Genomic DNA, 18,835 nt, shown 5'->3' with positions numbered 1-18,835 from the left:
AAGACAGTTCCCGCAGGCTGTTAGGGCAGGGCGCTTTTGCCCTCCAGAAAAAGGGCAGGGCGCCACACCACGCTAAAACAGTCTAGCGGGAACGCTAGTAGGGGCTGATGCAGAGCTGGACATTTGCCAGTTTGCGTAGCATAAAGTAGGCAAATTGGTTGTGTGCATAACCACAGTACACCCTAACCCTCCCCCCTAGGGGTGCATAACACTAATCTCAACCCAAAAAAACCTAACGCTAACCCCGCTATGTAACCTAATCCTAACCCTCCCCCCCTGCAGCTAACACTAAGGATGCCCCAGATTTACCTAGTTCGGGCAGGCGTCCTTCTGTGTTCCGGCGCCGGGATTAAGATAGGTGTCGGTATTTCAACACCTATCTTAAGTCCCTTGTCGGGCTTTAGCCGTTGGGATTTAGACAGGCGGTGACTACATCCCCGTGAAAGTAATGGCTTATTAGCTCATGTTGTCAAGCAAAAATTATTACAATTCTATAATAAAAATGTAAAGGAAAGTGTGAAACACTTAAAGTAAGTTGCTTTGGCCTACAGAGTAGCGTCTGAGAATTCATGTGTCTCCAATGGAGTCATTCACACAATGCATATACTCAGGAAGTGACAGCTTCATATATAAAAGGATGTGCATTTAACTTATAATAAAGAACTTTTTTTTCTCTCTTTTGCCACATAGCTCCAGCTCGCCACATAGCTCCAGCTCTAGGTTTCAAAAAGAACCGTTGGGAATATATTTAAATAAATTTAATTATTAGTAAGATCTTATTACACACAGAACAATTGAAGGAGCAACATTCCTACAACATTTTCCCTATATGTTTCTGTTCAGTGACAAAAGGTCATGTTCTGCAAAGAATGTATAAATAGTGTGTTCGTTACTTGTGACATTCACTCACTTTAGATTATATGCAAAAACATTTCTTTACTGCATTTCACATATATGTAAATGTTTTACAAGTTCACCATAAAGGAAAATAGCAAGAAATTCTGAAAAACCAGTTGAAATACGCCACTCTGATAGATGCAAAAGCAAAACGTGCTCACATAACCTAACACCTACATAGCGGAGTCCAGATATATCCATGTGAATACTGCCTGCATACCTAATGACTCAGTGATAGCACTATTTCCTATTGAGTTTACTGGGTAATAAATATTGGTTGCCTGTTTTATATCATTTATACTGAACTATATATAGAATTTAATGCAACACTGTACACAAGGATAACGGACACATGGAGCGTACATGGCAATCTCTTGGTGTCACTTGTACAATCAGTGTACGTACCCAAAAACAGATGCAACAGTTTTAGAACGTAATGCCTTCTCTTGACTAATAGGGTACAAGATTGATGGAAATTAACTAAATAGATGACTAAAGTGTGAAACATTAATAAGAATTTCAAGTACTACCTGAGATGTATGTTTACATATTCTGATAGCATAACACATTATATCGTGATTTACATATATGTATTACCAAATATGGATTTCTAGGCTAGTATGTAATGAATGTCTTATGATTGTTGCAATTGCAATGGGGAGAGAACAATTCCCTATGGCATTTTGTGCTTTAATATATGAAGGTATGCGCTTATACAGTAGATGGATCCCACTTGTTTCATACAATAAAAGCAAATCTCTAATCAACTCACATCTAAATTCCATGATATTTTCACAAAATGTAAAAACAAAAAGAAATGCGTTTTGCACACTATGACTTATGCAAGGTGAATACTGCAAAAAAAAACAAAAAAAACTCTAAACTTTCAAAAAATAAACATTTGGGCAAACACACAAGATTATAACACAACAAGTAACAAAAAAGTATATAGAATAAAACACCATGCCTTCCAACTGTCCTGATTTAGGCAGGACAGTCCTGTTTTGACAAACCTGTCCCTTCAATCTGATTCCAGCAGATTTGTCCTAATTGGGCTGGAAGGTTGAGAGTTATGTCCTGTTCGCTTTGCATGGCAGGGTAGCGATGAATGGGCCCTGTGCGCACCTGCTCTGGCATGAGTGGCATTGAAAGGTCTTTTAGGGGAGAGGAAAGGGGAGGCTGTCCAGTCTAGTGCTTTTCCACATGCATGTGGTGCCAATAGTTTGTTCCAATACAGCAACATAAATTGTTTTAAAGGTATGAAATAGACAAAACCTGTTATTCACATAATGATGGCACTGACCGATTATTTTATTTTGGGTATAGCAATGCTGTGCTTTCTGTACAGTAGCGTCAGCTGTGTCCAACACATAATGAAGGCAGCATGAACAGATGTGAATATAGTGATCATGGATGTTTATGGAAAATGTGCTCAGTGCACTCAGTTAAACAGCTATTTCAGATGCTCATGGCACCAAAAATAAAATAAGCAGAATTCAGATCTGTACCCGTAGGATTAACTCTTTGGTGACTCTTTGCTATACAGCCACCAGAATATTTTTACTAAATATTAGTCTACTTTTGTGTCTACTAAATTGACGTTTCGGGGTTCACCACCTTCATCACGACACACCTGGGTCCCGAGGAGGGGGGAAACCCTAAAATGTTGATTTAACAAACACCACGCCTTTCACCAAGTTTACAGTCTTTGAGTGCAGCCTTCCAATATTTTGCTATGTTGGGGTATGCTAACCCCTAGGAAGGCACCCAAGCCAGTCAGAAAGCGGGGCTCAAGAGAGGAGTGCCAGACCTTATACATTGTAGACATACAGTCAGGTGCATAAATATTGGGACATTGACAGAATTTTCATATTTTGGCCTCTATTCACCACCACAATGGCTTTGAAATGAAACAAACAAGATGTACTTTAACTGCAGACTTTCAGACTTAATTTGAGGGTCATTACATTCAAATCAGGTGAACGGTGTAGGAATTACAATGGTTTCTATATGAGCCTCCCACTTTTTAAGGGGCCAACAGTAATGGGACAAACTAAACAATCCTAAATCTAACTTTCACTTTTTAATACTTTGTTGCAAATCCTTTGCAGGCAATTACAGCCTGAAGTCTGGAACGCATAGACATCACCAGACGCTGGGTTTCATCCCTGGTGATGCTCTGCCAGGCCTCTACTGCAAATGTCTTCAGTTCCCGCTTGTTCTTGGGGCATTTTCCCTTCAGTTTTGTCTTCATCAAGTGAAATGCATGCTCAATCGGATTCAGGTCAGGGGATTGACTTGGCCATTGCATAACATTCCACTTTTTAGTCTTAAAAAAACTCTTTGGCTGCTTTTGCAGTATGCTTCAGGTCATTGTCCATCTGCACTGTGAAGCGCCGTCTAATGAGTTCTGAAGCATTTGACTGAATATGAGCATATAATATTGCCCGAAACACTTCAGAAATCATTCTGCTGCTTTTGTCAGCAGTCACATCATCAATAAATACAAGGGAACCAGTTCCATTGGCAGCCATACATGCCCACGCCATGACACTTCCACCACCATGCTTCACTGATGAGGTGGTATGTTTAGGATCATGAGCAGTTCCTTTCCTTCTCCATACTCTTCTCTTCCCATCACTCTGGTACAAGTTGATCTTTGTCTCATCTGTCCATAGGATGTTGTTCCAGAACTGTAATGGCTTTTTTAGATGTTGTTTGGCAAACTCTAATCTGGTCTTCCTGTTTTTGAGGCTCACCAATGGTTTACATCTTGTGGTGAACCCTCTATATTCACTTTTGTGAAGTCTTCTCTTGATTGTTGACTTTGACACATATACACCTACCTCCTGGAGAGTGTTCTTGATTTGGCCAACTGTTATGAAGGGGTTTTTCTTCATTAGGGAAATAATTCTTCTGTCATCCACCACAGTTGTTTTCCGTGGTCTTCCGGGTCTTTTGGTATTGCTGAGCTCTCCGGTGTGTTCTTTCTTTTTAAGAATGTTCCAAACAGTTGATTTGGCCACACCTAATGTTTTCGCTCTCTCTCTGATGGGTTTGTTTTGATTTTTCAGCCTAATGATGGCTTGCTTCACTGATAGTGACAGCTCTTTGGATCTCATATTGAGAGTCGACAGCAACTGATTCCAAATGCAAATGTCACACCTAGAATCAACTCCAGACCTTTTACCTGCTTAATTGATAATGCAATAACGAGGGAATAGCCCACACCTGTCCATGAATTAGCTTTTGAGTTGATAGTCCCATTACTTTTGGCCCCTTAAAAAGTGGGAGGTACATATAGAAACCGTTGTAATTCCTACACCGTTCACCTGATTTGGATGTAATTACCCTCAAATTAAAGCTGAAAGTCTGCAGTTAAAGCACATCTTGTTTGTTTCATTTCAAAGCCATTCCGGTGGTGAATAGAGGCCAAAATATTAAAATTCTGTCAATTGCCCAATATTTATGCACCTGACTGTGTATGTGTATGTGTATATATATATATATATATATATATATATAGATATATATATGTGTATGTATGTACACATATACATAGCGGTCCCGCTAGGCTGTTTTAGCAGGGTGTGGCACCCTGCCCTAAAGAAGGAGGGCAAAAAGCACCCTGCCCTCACAAGCTGCGGGTGCAGTCTTCACCCGCGGGATGCAGTGTCCCGCGGGTGGAGAAATGTGCGGTGACCCGGTCACCGCCGGAGAATAGACGCCGGGCACATGCGCCCGGCATCTGTTCTCCCTGTCTGCAGCGCTTGGGGGCTGCCCGGCATGTCCGTAAGTGCCGGGCATGCCGCAAAGTATGATGAAAAAGGGGACGCGTCTTATAGACACTCCCCCTTGTATGGCCACGCCCCCTTTTCGCCCGCGCGCACAAAGTTGCCCTCTCTAGCTTCGGCACCCTGCCTGCCGCCGGAGCTAGAGTGAACACTATATACATATATATTGGGGATGTGCGCCGACCCCCATGTTTTGGTTTTGGATCTGTATCTCCTTTAAAGTTTTGGATCGGGATTTGTTTTTGCAAACAGCCCTCAAGTGTTTTGGTTCAGGATCTGGATTTTTTTTTTTAAATAAAAAATAGATAAAATGTTTTAAAAACAGCTAAAATCATGTAATTTATGCAATTCAAAACCCGAAATTCGGATTTAAAATCCGAATTCCGAACCTCAAAAAGATCAGAACTGCGACCCAGATTTCCTCAGGAGATTAGAACTGCGACTCTGATTTACCCAGATTCACGAAATACGGGTGGATTCGGATTTCTGGAGAACCAAACATCTCTAATTTAAAAAAAAAAAAATCTATATATAAATACATATATACATACACACCCTTTTACATGCTCTATTTCAAACTCAAGATAAATTACACTTGTTACCATTTCACCTGTCCTTGGATAACTTCAATGGCAGTACAAACTTTAAGAATGGTCTTACCTTACAGAAGAACTCCCCCAAGCTCCATGTTTGTCTGTGAGAATATTGACGATTTTCTGCACCAGCTGTGTCGCAGTCACATGGTCCCTGTACTTGGCCGCCCTTATTAAATGGTCACACATCTTTTCATCTTCTCTCTTTTCTGCTGAATATTGTGCAGAAAGGGACTAGTGGAAAGAAGCAATAATTTGGATTTAAAATAATATTTAAATATATATATATTTGCTAAGAAAAGCAGTTAACTAAAAGTTGCGTTCACTTTGGTTATGGCGTCTATTTGTTACGTGTTGCTAGAGTACAGTGTTTACATTCAGTCCTATAGAGTGCAAGCTCATGGGAAACGCTGTATCTCTACCTCATTAGCCTGTCACTACTTTGGGAAAGGTAACATTATGACAATCTGTAAACAAGATGGAAATGAAGAAAAGCAGTTAGGATGGTAAGGTAAACTATTGGTACATTTTAGATAGCATTAAATACTTCACAGCAAAAAATGTGCAGGTAGCATATGCTACAAGTAACTAAACTGCTGTGGCTCTATTTTCAAAATTGTTTTTTTCTAATCCGATGCCAGTGAAGGGCAACTTTTCAATGTGATACTTGGTTGTTAAATCTTGTAACGCTTGTCTAAGATGCCTGCTGCTTTGCAATTAGAGATAGGTGTCTCTTTCATTGATTAAACATATTGATTTAACTTAATACTGAAATTAAGAGTAATGTGCGGCCCTTTTGAAGGTTAGAGGGCCGTCTAATGCGTTCCCTGAAGTGTATCAGGTTGCCTATCACTATTTTATTTACTTTTGTCATTTATACAGTAAGCATTGTAGAATGTAGTAAGATATTCTTGTATAGAACTCAGATTTCCATATCGTGTACAAGACATTTGTGGACATTTTACTATATATTTTTTTTTCATCAAATAACACGGTCAAGAAAAAAAGTAACAAAAAAACCAAAAAAACGCCTGCCCTTGCCTAATACGCCTGTTAAGAGGCAAATCCTGGAAAGCTGCACTTGCCCAAAACAGGCTATCCTGTAAGCCTACAACCTGTCTATCGAGGGACCCGGCTATCTGTCCCTCAGCATATCCCTCTTGCATTCTGGTCGTGGATTCCTCTCTGCGACTTCAGTCTCCCTCAGTGGTCCACATGAAGAAATGCATCATAAGGTCATCAAGCTCCACTCACACTCCAGTATGTTCAGCTAACCCAAGGGGTACTGGACCAAATCTCAATCCTCCTAGTGCTGTGACAAGATACCAAATGTGTCATTTATTCAAGGTCATTCTAAGTGTAGTAATGGTTTTCTCTTGGGGCCTAGCCAGAGGAGCAGTTTCTCTTGTGTTCAGCGAACAATGCAGTAGAAATGGTGGAGGATCGAGATTATTTGTTTCCTTTGCTGCGCAGCTATGTTGTTCAAACGGACAGCTACGACAAATGTGAATAAAAAGGTCTTAACACTTTACACGCCCCATCTTGAAGTGTTATTTGCCTTAGTTTCCACAGCAATATGAGCATTATGAGAATGGGCCCTGGAGAGGATACCCTGAATAGACAGAGAAAACCTGTGTGGCTGTATTACAGAACAATGAAAATCAGCTACTGTAATGTTTGGGCAGACCTAATTTTAACACAACTTTCCAAAATTTTGTGTTTATTTAATGTACATCATTTACTAAAGTGTATCTGTTTGCTTTCTTTTTCAGACTGCCTATCAGAAAACTCATCAGAATGCAGACACATTCTTCAAACGACAATTGGGGTAGGTCCATGCCAGAGCGGTCAGTCACTCGCCAATCACATGCAACCTTCTCATTCTTAAGAGAATTGCTCTACCAAACTCTCTCATTCTAAGCCTGATCCTCACATGACGTAAGCTTAGGAGGAGAGCCTTTTGGAGTTTGGTGAAGAGTCTCCTTTGATGCAGGGGCCAGAGGAGGACATTGTGGCGGACAATGTCAAATTAGACAGAATGACTCACATCTTACACAGACCCACCTATATATGTGGTTCTAATGCTACAAACTAAAGGGATTGGGCAGGTCCAATCATGCAAGTATCACATACTGTAGAAATTGATATTGAATTAATTTGTGGCACTGTGATAGCTTGCTGCACTGAAATCATGTGCTGAATTCCAACCAGAGCTCTATCTGTGTGGAGTTTGTATATTCTCCTGATGTTTTACGTGAGTTGCCTCCAGGTTCTTCCCACACCCCAAAAGTCATAATGGTAGTTTAAATGGCTTCTTATAGAGTGTGAGTGTGTGTTCAGAAATTTATATGGCCATCTCCACTGGGGCAGGGATTGATGTGAGTGACTAAGTATTCCTGTAAACTGCTGCATAATGTGTATGTGCTATACAAGTAACTATTAAGTACATTTATGTATATATATCACCATATTTGTCAGATTAACAAATAAACAGAATATCTAAAAATAGATGGAGCTAATGTCGTGTCAAATTACCATATCTAGCCAGCTTTGGCCTGATCTGTGCTACCCTGATGCTAAAGTAGCAATCAGGATACATTCCAGATAATTCAGGAATTACATTTTGCAGAAAGGAATTAAGCATTTAAAAATATATTTACACAAACAAAGTTGAAAAAGCATACTTCTAAAAACGGAGAAACAAGGAAGTACTAAATGCTTAAAGTGCTTCCTAATGGTCTAATGGATCAGTCTTTACAATTTGAACAGCAACTTTTCATACCTGACATAAAATCTATAGAAATAAATCACATTAGAGGCCCATTCTTTACCGATTATCAATCTCTGTCTCTTTGTGGAACATTAGCGCTGCATTTGACCTTATAATATAAAATTAAAATTAAGCATTGTAGTACAGTGTATGGAAACATTAAACTTTAAAAGACATTTAAATACTGACATTTTGTTTAAAGTTCACTAGCAAATTATGAAAAATAATAACTTAAGCACTGTATTTCTGCCTGTTGCTTCAGTTGTACCGGGAAAATGATCAAATGGACAATAAATGAAAGCCTACTAAAGTTATCAGACTATATTATGATAAAGTAAGCATCCTTCAGTCACAAAATCTCACTTACCAAAACAAACTAAGAGCTGTGAGGAGAATGCCACCACATCAGCTGAGTATATACTGGCTTTTAACAGATTTAAGTTACATAAAACATCCTCTTCAGTGCCCCTCATTAGCCTTTGCATATCAGACATTTGAAAATAAAAATTATACTCGATCATCTGGAGATAAAGTAGGTGTACTGTATAGCTGCTAACAGTTTGCACTGACCTTTAACATCACATTACCATACTGATCATTGTTCCCTAAACTGGGCTATGGTTCCATGAACATATAGCATAATAAGCGATGCTCTGTATGCATGCAATATTTCTGGGGTACAAGAGAACCTACCAACAATTGCAAAAAACACCACCACACCCTTTCACTAAAATACTATATAGTTTGTTAAAAACAAATAAAGTTGATCATACAAAATGATATAGGAAAGTGTCTTTGCATATAGGGGTAATAGATGTGGTAGCGGTTTATTACTAGAACGGACTGAGAATTCCTACTGTGAGTGTGGTTAGTGATCAAGACAATGGTCAGAAGTTATATAAACATAAAAAGGTGATACAGGTAGAATTGTCAACTATGGTTGCAACATTCACAAACATGCGCACATAGTATTGGCAGAACCTATATATGTGGATACAGGTGGCAGTGGTGTACGATAGAGATCAGTTCACACAATTAATAACTTAACCAGGTTGTTGTTTACTGACTGGGTAGATCAGAACAACAGGGTTGCAGCATAACAGGGTTAATGCAGTAGGTATACAGGGTACATAGCAGGTCAACAGATCCAGCCAGGAATGTGTTACACATGCTGCTGCTTGGTGAGTCACACAGCTTCACTAACACATAGGCCCTTGAGAAAGACAACAATGTTGAAATGCGTTGGAGGTATGCAGGCGAGTGCACACTGGACCATCCCGGCATTCACTGCAATAGTGAAGTTGGGCAGCTGGTACAACGATCCCCGCTGTTACCCATGAGTGAGCTTTCCCCGCCAGACTGCCGTCGGGATTCTGGCGCCGGGATTCAGACCACCGGCATCCTCACCGTCGATATACAGACTAAATACCATCTGATTAGATGCTATAGTTTACAGCATGTATTTGAATAATGTTATTACATTGTTTAAAGTGGATCTTTCTCCAGCACAATAAGAAGTCTATTTATGATATAGAGAAAATCCCTAAATCAACTATTTGAGGGAATAGGGCTTATTTAGGAATCTTCCAGGTGAGCAACAGCCTTTGCGTTGGATAGGGAAGTCTATTAAACAAGTCCAGCGGCAGCTGTCCAACAATTGCCATCACCATCTCAGAATAGCGATAGCAGACATGCAAGAAAGGACACAAAGCTTTATATATTCAGAACTTTAAAAAAAAATGAAAGTAAAATCTGCCAATGCAGTTAGCATGTATGATGAGTCAGTGAATATGCAGAGGGCCCCACTGGGTAACAAAGCAGTAAGTTTTATTACAACATTGTAGCAATAGAAGATTATCTATTGCTACTAAAGAAAATAAGCTGCAAAATAATATAAATGGAGGTACACTCAGGGGTATGTGAGGAGAGTCACAAGACTGTGGCTTCGGATTGGTCCTCCTGCTTACACCCGTGGGACAAACCACGGAACTCTAAAAAAATGACTGCATGAAACAGCACCCAGGCTACAGACAAGTAAAGGAGCATATTAGTAATAAGCAACTTATATGTACTTTATATATAGACAATTTTTACATGTCTGCATACAATATTTTGCATTGACAGTACCAATCTTTGGGCAACATCTACCGGTTTTATGCTCTTACTAATCACAATATTAAACTGAGAAGAATACAACAACAGAGGCTGGCACAAGAATAACTAGTGTTTAAATCCTAATCCCAGTATCACACTAAGGGCTCTATTTATTAACATTTTTACTAAAATAAAGTGAAAAGGGGTGTTTTCACACCCTTTCCACATTATTTTAGTTTCACATAAATTTACTAAGGGCAATGTGAATGGATGACCTCAGCTTGCCACCCAATCACTGATTAGTTTTTATCCCCTTTGGATCTTGGGTTATCAGGGATTCCCTCTTACCGTCAGAAACTGCCTGTTACTGACTCTACCCTCTGCGCAGGGGACGGGTACCTTGCTGCCACCACCAAACCTCTACCATCGGCACTTGGAACTGCTTACGTACAGCCAGGCTCCTACCGCCGGCACCTGGAACATCTTCTGCTGCGTATGCATGGACTAGTTGCGGCCATACCTCCTGATTGGTGTCGGCTGATTTCACGGATCCCTAGCAATGGACCAGGCTATGCACGGTAGCTGGCAGAGGGCTAGAGCTTGGAGACACTGGGCTCAATCCGGAACAGCCGGGTAACGGAATAGCGTTTTCCTCAATTATGTTGTTGCAGGATTCAGATGTAGTCGTTTGCAAAAGCAAGAGTTTTATTGCTCAAATAGTCTTCAAAAGGATCTTCCCTTTGGGGGGTATCACAGCATACAGATGTTACAGCAGTTCATCCCTTCTTGATGTACAAAAAGACACACATTACCAGACTCGTAGGCCTTGTTTATGTCACTCCAATACACATTACCACAGGGGGTAAGTCCGCCCTCTGGTTTTTACCCAATCAAATTAAGTGCATGTGCTTTGCATGCCCAAGGCATGCTCACCTTTAACATTGTCCCCTATGGGCAGTGGGAAGTGGTCACTCCCCTGTGCCTGAGCCACGCGCAGGGCTCAGCGACGCCCAGGCTCTATCACGTCTGGAATGAAAAACATTCCCTCCAAAACGTGCTTCCAGGAATCTGCTAAGGGACCAGGCCTGTCACCTATAGCCTGAATCTAGGCTCCAGAAATGGGCAACCAAGGTCCCCAGGAAGGGTTTCCTTGACATGGAGGGGAAGCTCTTTGGAGCTCCCTGAAATCAATTAGCTTGCTGCATTGGCCAGCTCCCCATGCATCCCCCTCATACCACTTTCAGGCATGAGGCTGCATTGGGAGGCAGACTGCATTCCTGGAAGGGGGCTGGGAAACCCCCTGGCTTTCCAGGACAAAAGGTAAATGCAATTCCACTTACAAATATATTTAAGATACTTTAAATCAAATATATACATTTAAAATACATACTCTGTGCCTAGTGCCCTGCACCAGTCTTTATACATTTAACACTGTAGCTCAGGAACTGCTTTCCTGGATCAGGGCTGCATACACACTATTACATGGCACATATTTAAACTGTTTATATATTTATTTGCCAACTATGCCCATAGCTCTGAGCTTCACTAACAGAGCCCTGCAGCCGAGGACTCTCCGCCAGTGCAGCGCAGCTCACCGGGGGTTGAGCTGCTTTATACCTGCCCACAGCGCTGGGGGTCCGAAGGAGCGGGCTCTCCCTGTCCCCCAGCGTACAGCCATTCCACTTAGCTGCATTATACTGTAGTGCTGGGACGCCTGGGAGTCAAGCTCAATGGAGCCAAGCTCCCGGTCCCCATCGGTCAGCACAGAGCCATGCAGCCCTGGGACTAAGTCCCAGCTGCAGCGGCCCTCTCTGCACTGTGGAGCTGGGACACCAGGAGATAGGCTCCCGGTCCCCAGCGTGGCTCTTTGCACCTAATCCCTCCCCCTGCAGCCTGGGACCATGGCCCAGCTGCAGGGGATCTTTGTATACAGTCTTCCGGTGCGGCGCACCACATAGTGCTGCCGCCGGAGAGGGTCCGGGCCACGGCAGAGTCAACATATTAAAATTAATTTAACACTCAACGCCTGGTGCCAGCAATACATATTTAAAATAGGCGCCTAGCGCCAATAACATTTTTAATATGGAGCTGCAGCACGGGGGTTAACCCCTTTCAGTGGAACTGGGACCCGGCCACAGGAGTACAATTCTTTAAATTATACTCCAAACCCCAATTATCGCATTTCTGATAATTGTAATGGGAAAAGTGATCTAGCCAGATTTACTAAAAAAATAAAATGTGAAAAAATACCGGGGGGGAAGCCCTGCGATATCACCACCATCAGGAGGTTGCACGAAGGAAAGAGGTTGCGCTATCCGGCGGCGTTGCATGCGCAGACATTCTCCCTGTATTTTTTCCAAAAAATACAGGGAGAAACATGCGGATGTTATTCGCAGAGACAGAGCTTTATTGCATTTTTGATAAATTCCTGTAATATTTTCTAAATTCGCAATACGGTAATATCATACTAATACCGCATTTTAAATGCAGATTGTAGTAAATAGAGCCCTAAAAGGGAGTGAGAATTTTTCACAGAACAATGTCTGGCAATAGCTGTACATTGTAAGCAGGTTTTTTCTCAAAATGATGTTTCTACTACTGCATGAAAGGTAAAATAACTATTTGTTCAAGTCTTGCTATTAAATATTTCATATAATTTCACAACTAAGAATATTTGTAAAGCTAAATCCATACTGAAAACAAATACATGTATCCATCCCTTTACAGCATGATTTAGGGCAGCTGAGTTCACGTGTATTCATTGCTTGGATGTCTGGTGGACACAGGCTTGCGGTTTACATAGAACTGTGGTCAGCAGTGCAATATACATGTAATGGACATTGGGCTATCATGCCTGTTAAGTTTGGAGCTTGAGACTAGAACACATGAGGATGCTATCTTGGATATTATGACTATGTATAATGGTGATTCTGCCATACTGTGCATGCTACTACTTATACTTTACCACATGCTTTACCGTTTTACCGCTATCCATTTTCACTGTGCTGCATGTGCAATTTACTTGCTTCAGCAATAAGATGCGTGTTGCTACCTGGCTTTCCCCCATCTAAGTCCAGAGACCTGAGGCTCTACGAAAAGCACTAAATTTAGCATAACTATTTCTCAATAAAATGCAGATTTAAAGTTTAAACCGATCAATTGGAGACTATTGGCCTGTTACATAAGCGTACTTTTTTTCCCAAACTCATGCAGAAATTACTGTTGCCGCATATCTCAAATTTAAGATACAGAGGTATTTAACAGCCGAGTACTGAAGTACCCATAGTTCTTTAAGGGAACGACGGACTTGTCCAGTTTGAACCAAGTCATTAGTGCCCCACACGTTTCATACGCGCACGCAGGGGGGGTTTCCGAGTACCTAGAAACCCCCCCTGGCCGCCGCTCCATCGCTACGCAGCTGAATTAGAAGGAGCAGCCGGAGTTCAGCTAACTTGCAACTGGCTGGGCTGCTAGCTGAATGTAGGGAGCGCTGTAGTGGCAGCGCGCAGCTCCTTCTAGGCAGTTCCGATGGGGCATTGCGTTGTGAGAGGCTCTCTATTCCCAGCGCTCTATCTTGGAGCCGCCGGTGAGGGGGGTGTGGGGGTGTTTCTTTAATAAATGATGCTGTCATTGTTTGCCTGGATGTGTGTGTGTAGTCTGTGTTGGTGTGCGTGTGTATTGTGTCTGTCGGTGTGTGTAGTAAGTCTGTGTCACTGCCGCCATCAGGGGGGTACAGCCGGAAATTATGTACCGGGCTCAGAGGGGGCCCCGCACAATGCAGATGATCCTGCCTGGGAACTGCTACAAGCAGATGTCTGCCTGTAACTACAGAGCAGTTTACGGTTAGGATCAGCACTGTGACTAGCGGCATGCAGGAGGGCAGAGCACTGCTCCATTAACAAGCTGCAACATTGCATCTATGCAAGGCCACCTGTTCTTCTTTCTCCCCTGCAGGGGACGAGTTAAGTCCCCTCTCCCCGCCCCCTATCTGAGTCCCGCCCCCTCCTCTCTCTCCTGCTCTGCCTGGCCTGTCTGTCTCTATGGCAGGTGGAGTGTGAGGTCCCTTCTCCCTGCTTTTTCCAGAGTCTACTCCCCTCTACGAGGCCCCGCCCCCTCCTGCTATGACGGGCCTGTCTATGTCCCATGCAGGCAGCAGCCGGAGTGTGAGGGACACATAATGCTGCAATTAGAGTTAAGTACCGTATTGTGAATGATGTACTTAATCATGTTATGTGGGTGAGGTGGGGGTATATACGTATATTACCTGGGGCCTGGTGAGGTAGTTTGAGGGGTGTAATGTATGGAGGGGTAAACATATTGTCTGGGGGTTGAGAGGTGTAATGTATGGGGGGGTAAACATTGTCTGGGGGGGTGAGTTGGGTTTACCTCACCCCCTTCATACATTACTATACCCTGATGTATGAAGGGGGTGAGGTAAATGTATCTGGAGGTGTATAGTTATGCATCGGATGGGAAGGGGGGATGAGAGGTATATTAATGTATCTGGGGGTGTATACTTAAATATTATCTGTGAATTGAGATAGGCTTAAGGATGTAATATATCAGGTAGGGAAGGTAGGTTAGGGTGTGTAGTATTATATTGTGGGGGGGTTGTATACTAACAGTTTTTTGGGGGCTTGAGATGGGTTATGTGTGTGTGTGTGTGTGTGTGTGTGTGTGTGTAATAAATATAGGGGGTAGCTCAGTGTGTAGAGGTTGTGGGGGGTCCTGCTTTGTTTGTTTGTACTGGGCCCCACAATTTCTGATGGCAGCCCTGTGTGTCTGTATGTGTAGTCTTTGTGAGTGTGTCTGTCACTGTGTCAGTGTGTGTAATGCTGAACAGTCCATCAAATATATATAAATATACACACACACGAGTGCTGCTGCTTGTTTTCATCTGGTTTCATATCAAATCTTTCCAGAGGGCACCGTTGGACATTAGTAAGATTGTGGGAGTGCCGGGCTATTGGCATGTATACTGTATATATATATATATATATATATATATATATATATATATATATATATTAGGGATGTGCAGGCTCGGATAGGTTCAAGTTTGCACGTTGAGTTCGGATTTTTCCCTCCAAAAAAACGGAACTCAGAAAGAGGCAAAACGTCATCTTGCATGGACGATCATCATTCCTGGACAAAAGTCCAGGAATGATGATGTTCATCCATGCAAGATGCCGTTCTATTCCCTTTATTAATGAACTTGCCTACCTCTGAACCAGCTCTAGCTATCCTACAGAGAGCTTAAAGCTGGATTACAACCTTACAGTGTGGTGCCATAAACTGCACAGCATACTGGAGATGTGATCTGATTAACTTATGCAATGGTAATATACTGTATATACTTCATCCCCTTTATCCCCTTCCCACAAGACAACCAACAGTAATTTTGGGCCTGGGCTACAGTTGCTTCTTGGTGTTCCTCTAGGTTGTGCACTCTGACTATAGGGCTATGGTTAAGCAGTCACTTTCCTCATCTTACAAACCAGCATTAATGGAGCAAGAGCCTGCATCACCATGGTCACCATTGCCAGGATCATACACTTTATACCCACCCCTCTCTGGGTGCCTCTGATTTCCCAGGATGCCATTCACATTTGCAGCTGCTCCATGGCACTGTGTACGGCTACTGTCACATTGTATTCATATGTTCTATTCCATCATGGTTTTACCTAATTATATTACATTTCCAACCTTTCTGCTGAAAAGCACAATTCACGTCAGATACCTAGGTATATAATTATTAAAGTGCAAGATTTTAGAAGTGGAGATGTTTCCCTTAGCAACCAAATTCTACTTCTAATTTATCTAGTACCTTCTAGAAGATAATAGATAGAATGTGACTTGATGCTATGGGCAACATGTCCATTATAAAAAAAAAAAACACTTTTAGTAAATATACCCCCTAGTCATGTTTTAGAACCACAGTATTTAACAAAAAAAGTGCACACAAATAGTTAAATCTTACAAATGACTTCGACAAACTGCAGTGTTTTCACTTCTTAGAGAAAGATAATGTATTTCCCCCTGAACATGGACTACTGATTTAATGATCTGAAGGCATTAAAGCAGCAGTGCCAGATAAATTAGTAGTAAATAATTCAGAAGGCATTTAGGCTGAATATACATTTACAGACCCCTTGTTCTGTGGCATATATATTACCATACTGCTCATGGGCTGTTGTACTACAAAGAAGTGATCAAACATGATCGCGTATAAGGAGGAGAATTCATTAGTTAATTAGAAATGTAATGGAAACTCAGTTATCTGGCTAAAACAAATAAGAAAAAAGGGAAATATTTCAGATTCTATAAAATATTTTGAAATATATAAATATACATACATACATATTATATATATATATATATATATATATATATACATACACACATACATACACACACACACACAGCATGAGAGAGAGGGAGGAGAGGGGATGTATTAAATTAAAGTTGCATGAGCGTATTTTCATGCAACTTTTTACCTTAAAATGCGCCTTATTTACAAAGTGATGAAAATAGTACACACAAGACGTTTATGTTGATTAACATGACAGGCGGCATGCCTATATTCTGTGTGCGACTGACTGTATCTGCATGCGAAATGCTACGTTGCAGTGCCATAGCCGCAGACACTGTAACATAGCATTTTGCATGCGGATACACCCACAGTCGGTCACAGAATATAGGCATGCCGCTTATTTTAATCAGCAGAAGTTGCTTGTGCGTCCTATTTGCATCACTAAGATAATAAGGGAAAAAGTCACACGGAAAGACGCTCAGCGCTACAGAGTCGCACAACACTCAACTGTTGTGTAATGCAACTTGTAGCACACGGAGGATAGCTATATGTAGACACATCAGCACATGCTAAAACAAGACAATGTTTATACATGGACAATAGAGCACATAGTTAGGTCTCAATGTAACATTTTGAAGGCCTTAATGTAAGACTGCCATTCAAATGCCAAAAATGACCAAAAAGCCATCACTGAGCTGCCAGTGTAACAGAACACTCCAGCAAAATGAAGACAACATTGTCTACCTAGAACTATTTGTACACTTGACCTCTGGTTTTCAAATTCTACCTAGGGAAATGCTACAAAAACGCTTGCATGAGCCCCAGAAGGATGAAAGCTGGAGACCACAGCAGCAAACAAAAGTCAGCCAATGACAATGTCTGTCAGGCAAGCTCAGTTCTGAAGTGATGCTTCTGTCATCCTCTGCCTGAAAGTATTGATTTTTCTCAGCAAGGGAAAAAATAAAAGCGTAAACCAATGAAATAGATATAGTATCATCCTCTTGATAATAGCCATCAAGGTTACCAGAGGCAGCACACTTATCAAAAGTACATCTACTATTTCTTCTTGTTTTAATGGACTGTATACAATATGTGAGCTTTGAAATCTCTGGCATCTTGCAGCTTCCAAACCACATTTTAATGTAATTTACACCGATGCTCACATGATAAGGGTTTCAAATCATTCCCTGGGTAAAAAAATAAATGCATTTTCCACAAAAACATTTTATCCAAAAGCATATAACATGCAAACTTTTACAGCAAATAATAATAATAAAGTGGCTATTGTATGTGCTTCTCAAGTAGCAACACACAGCAACACACATGTAACAAATTATCAAAGCAGGTCTGAACTTTTGTAAAAGAAATGCTTATGAAATTAGAACAGTTTGGGATTTCACAGATGCTGTACACAGACTCGCCACAGCAAAGCCTTCTACTTGTATTTTCAACATCAATGCAAGTCTCCTATTGAATAGAACTAAAGCCGACCACACACTGTGCGATGATACCATGCGACACGATGGGGGATCCGACGTCCAACATATAGGGCAGTCCCCACACACAGTGCGATCAGGTGGCCGACCGCCCGATATGCCCGTTCCCCTCTCCCCCACCCGAATAGCGCTGCATGGGATCGCACATCGCATCCCCTGATCGACTGATCCTGCAGTAAAATCAGGGGGTGCGATGCACGACTCCAAGGGTTCGCACTCGGTCCGACATCATGCCCATACACGGTGCGATACAGCAGCCAAATCATACCAATCCATCGGATCGGCTGCTGTATGGCCCGCTTTACAAAATTAATATTGGGGTAAATGCAATAAAGTGCGACTTTTAAAAACGTGCGTATTTTCTGCAAAACTAGCGAGTTTGCATTCGCCGAATGTAATAGAGTGCAAGAACATGCAAACTCGCATCAAGCCTTCTCGTCTTGCACAAAAATTACATCTGGATGTTTCCCATGTAAAATATACAACTCGCACAATATATAAGGTTGCGAGTTGTAAACTTGCGCAAAACAATTTAAAAAAGAAAACCGCAAAATAGTAGACTTGCCTTAGCCTCAGCAGCAGCTTTTAGCAGAACTTCTGTGTTAAAAGGGAATGACGGTGTCAAAATAAAATAAAAAAATTATGTGAGGTCCCCCACCAAAAGCATAACCAGCACCAGGTTCTGTGCGGTCCTTGTTTTGAATATATATGGCGGGCCCCTCGTATTTTCATCAACCAACACCAGCTTACCCCCAAGAAGGGGGGGCATCGGACACTTGCGGGGGGGGGGGCATCGGGCACCCATGCCCGGGTGGGAGGGGGCCCGGGTCGGACACCGGATGCGCTGTGGGGAGGGAGGTAGTGAGCCAGCGAGGGAA

The 18,835-nt window shown here is 41.9% G+C and overlaps 1 protein-coding gene across 2 annotated transcripts in view; it reads right to left on the bottom strand.

Moving 5' to 3' along the window:
* The window catches only part of LRBA (LPS responsive beige-like anchor protein), a 626,758-nt gene that overhangs the window by 350,406 nt on the left and 257,517 nt on the right, over positions 1–18,835 (bottom strand). For both annotated transcript variants that reach the window (XM_088448343.1, XM_088448354.1), the window contains exon 36: positions 5,352–5,518. In XM_088448343.1, the coding sequence (XP_088304469.1) occupies positions 5,352–5,518 (167 nt within the window). The remainder of the gene's footprint in view (positions 1–5,351; positions 5,519–18,835) is intronic.

Source organism: Taudactylus pleione, unplaced genomic scaffold, assembly GCF_031769625.1.
Source record: "Taudactylus pleione unplaced genomic scaffold, aTauple2 ptg000021l, whole genome shotgun sequence".
NCBI lineage: Eukaryota > Metazoa > Chordata > Amphibia > Anura > Myobatrachidae > Taudactylus > Taudactylus pleione.
The sequence above is the reverse complement of the archived record's forward strand: the minus strand, read 5'-3'. Positions and strand labels throughout refer to the sequence as shown.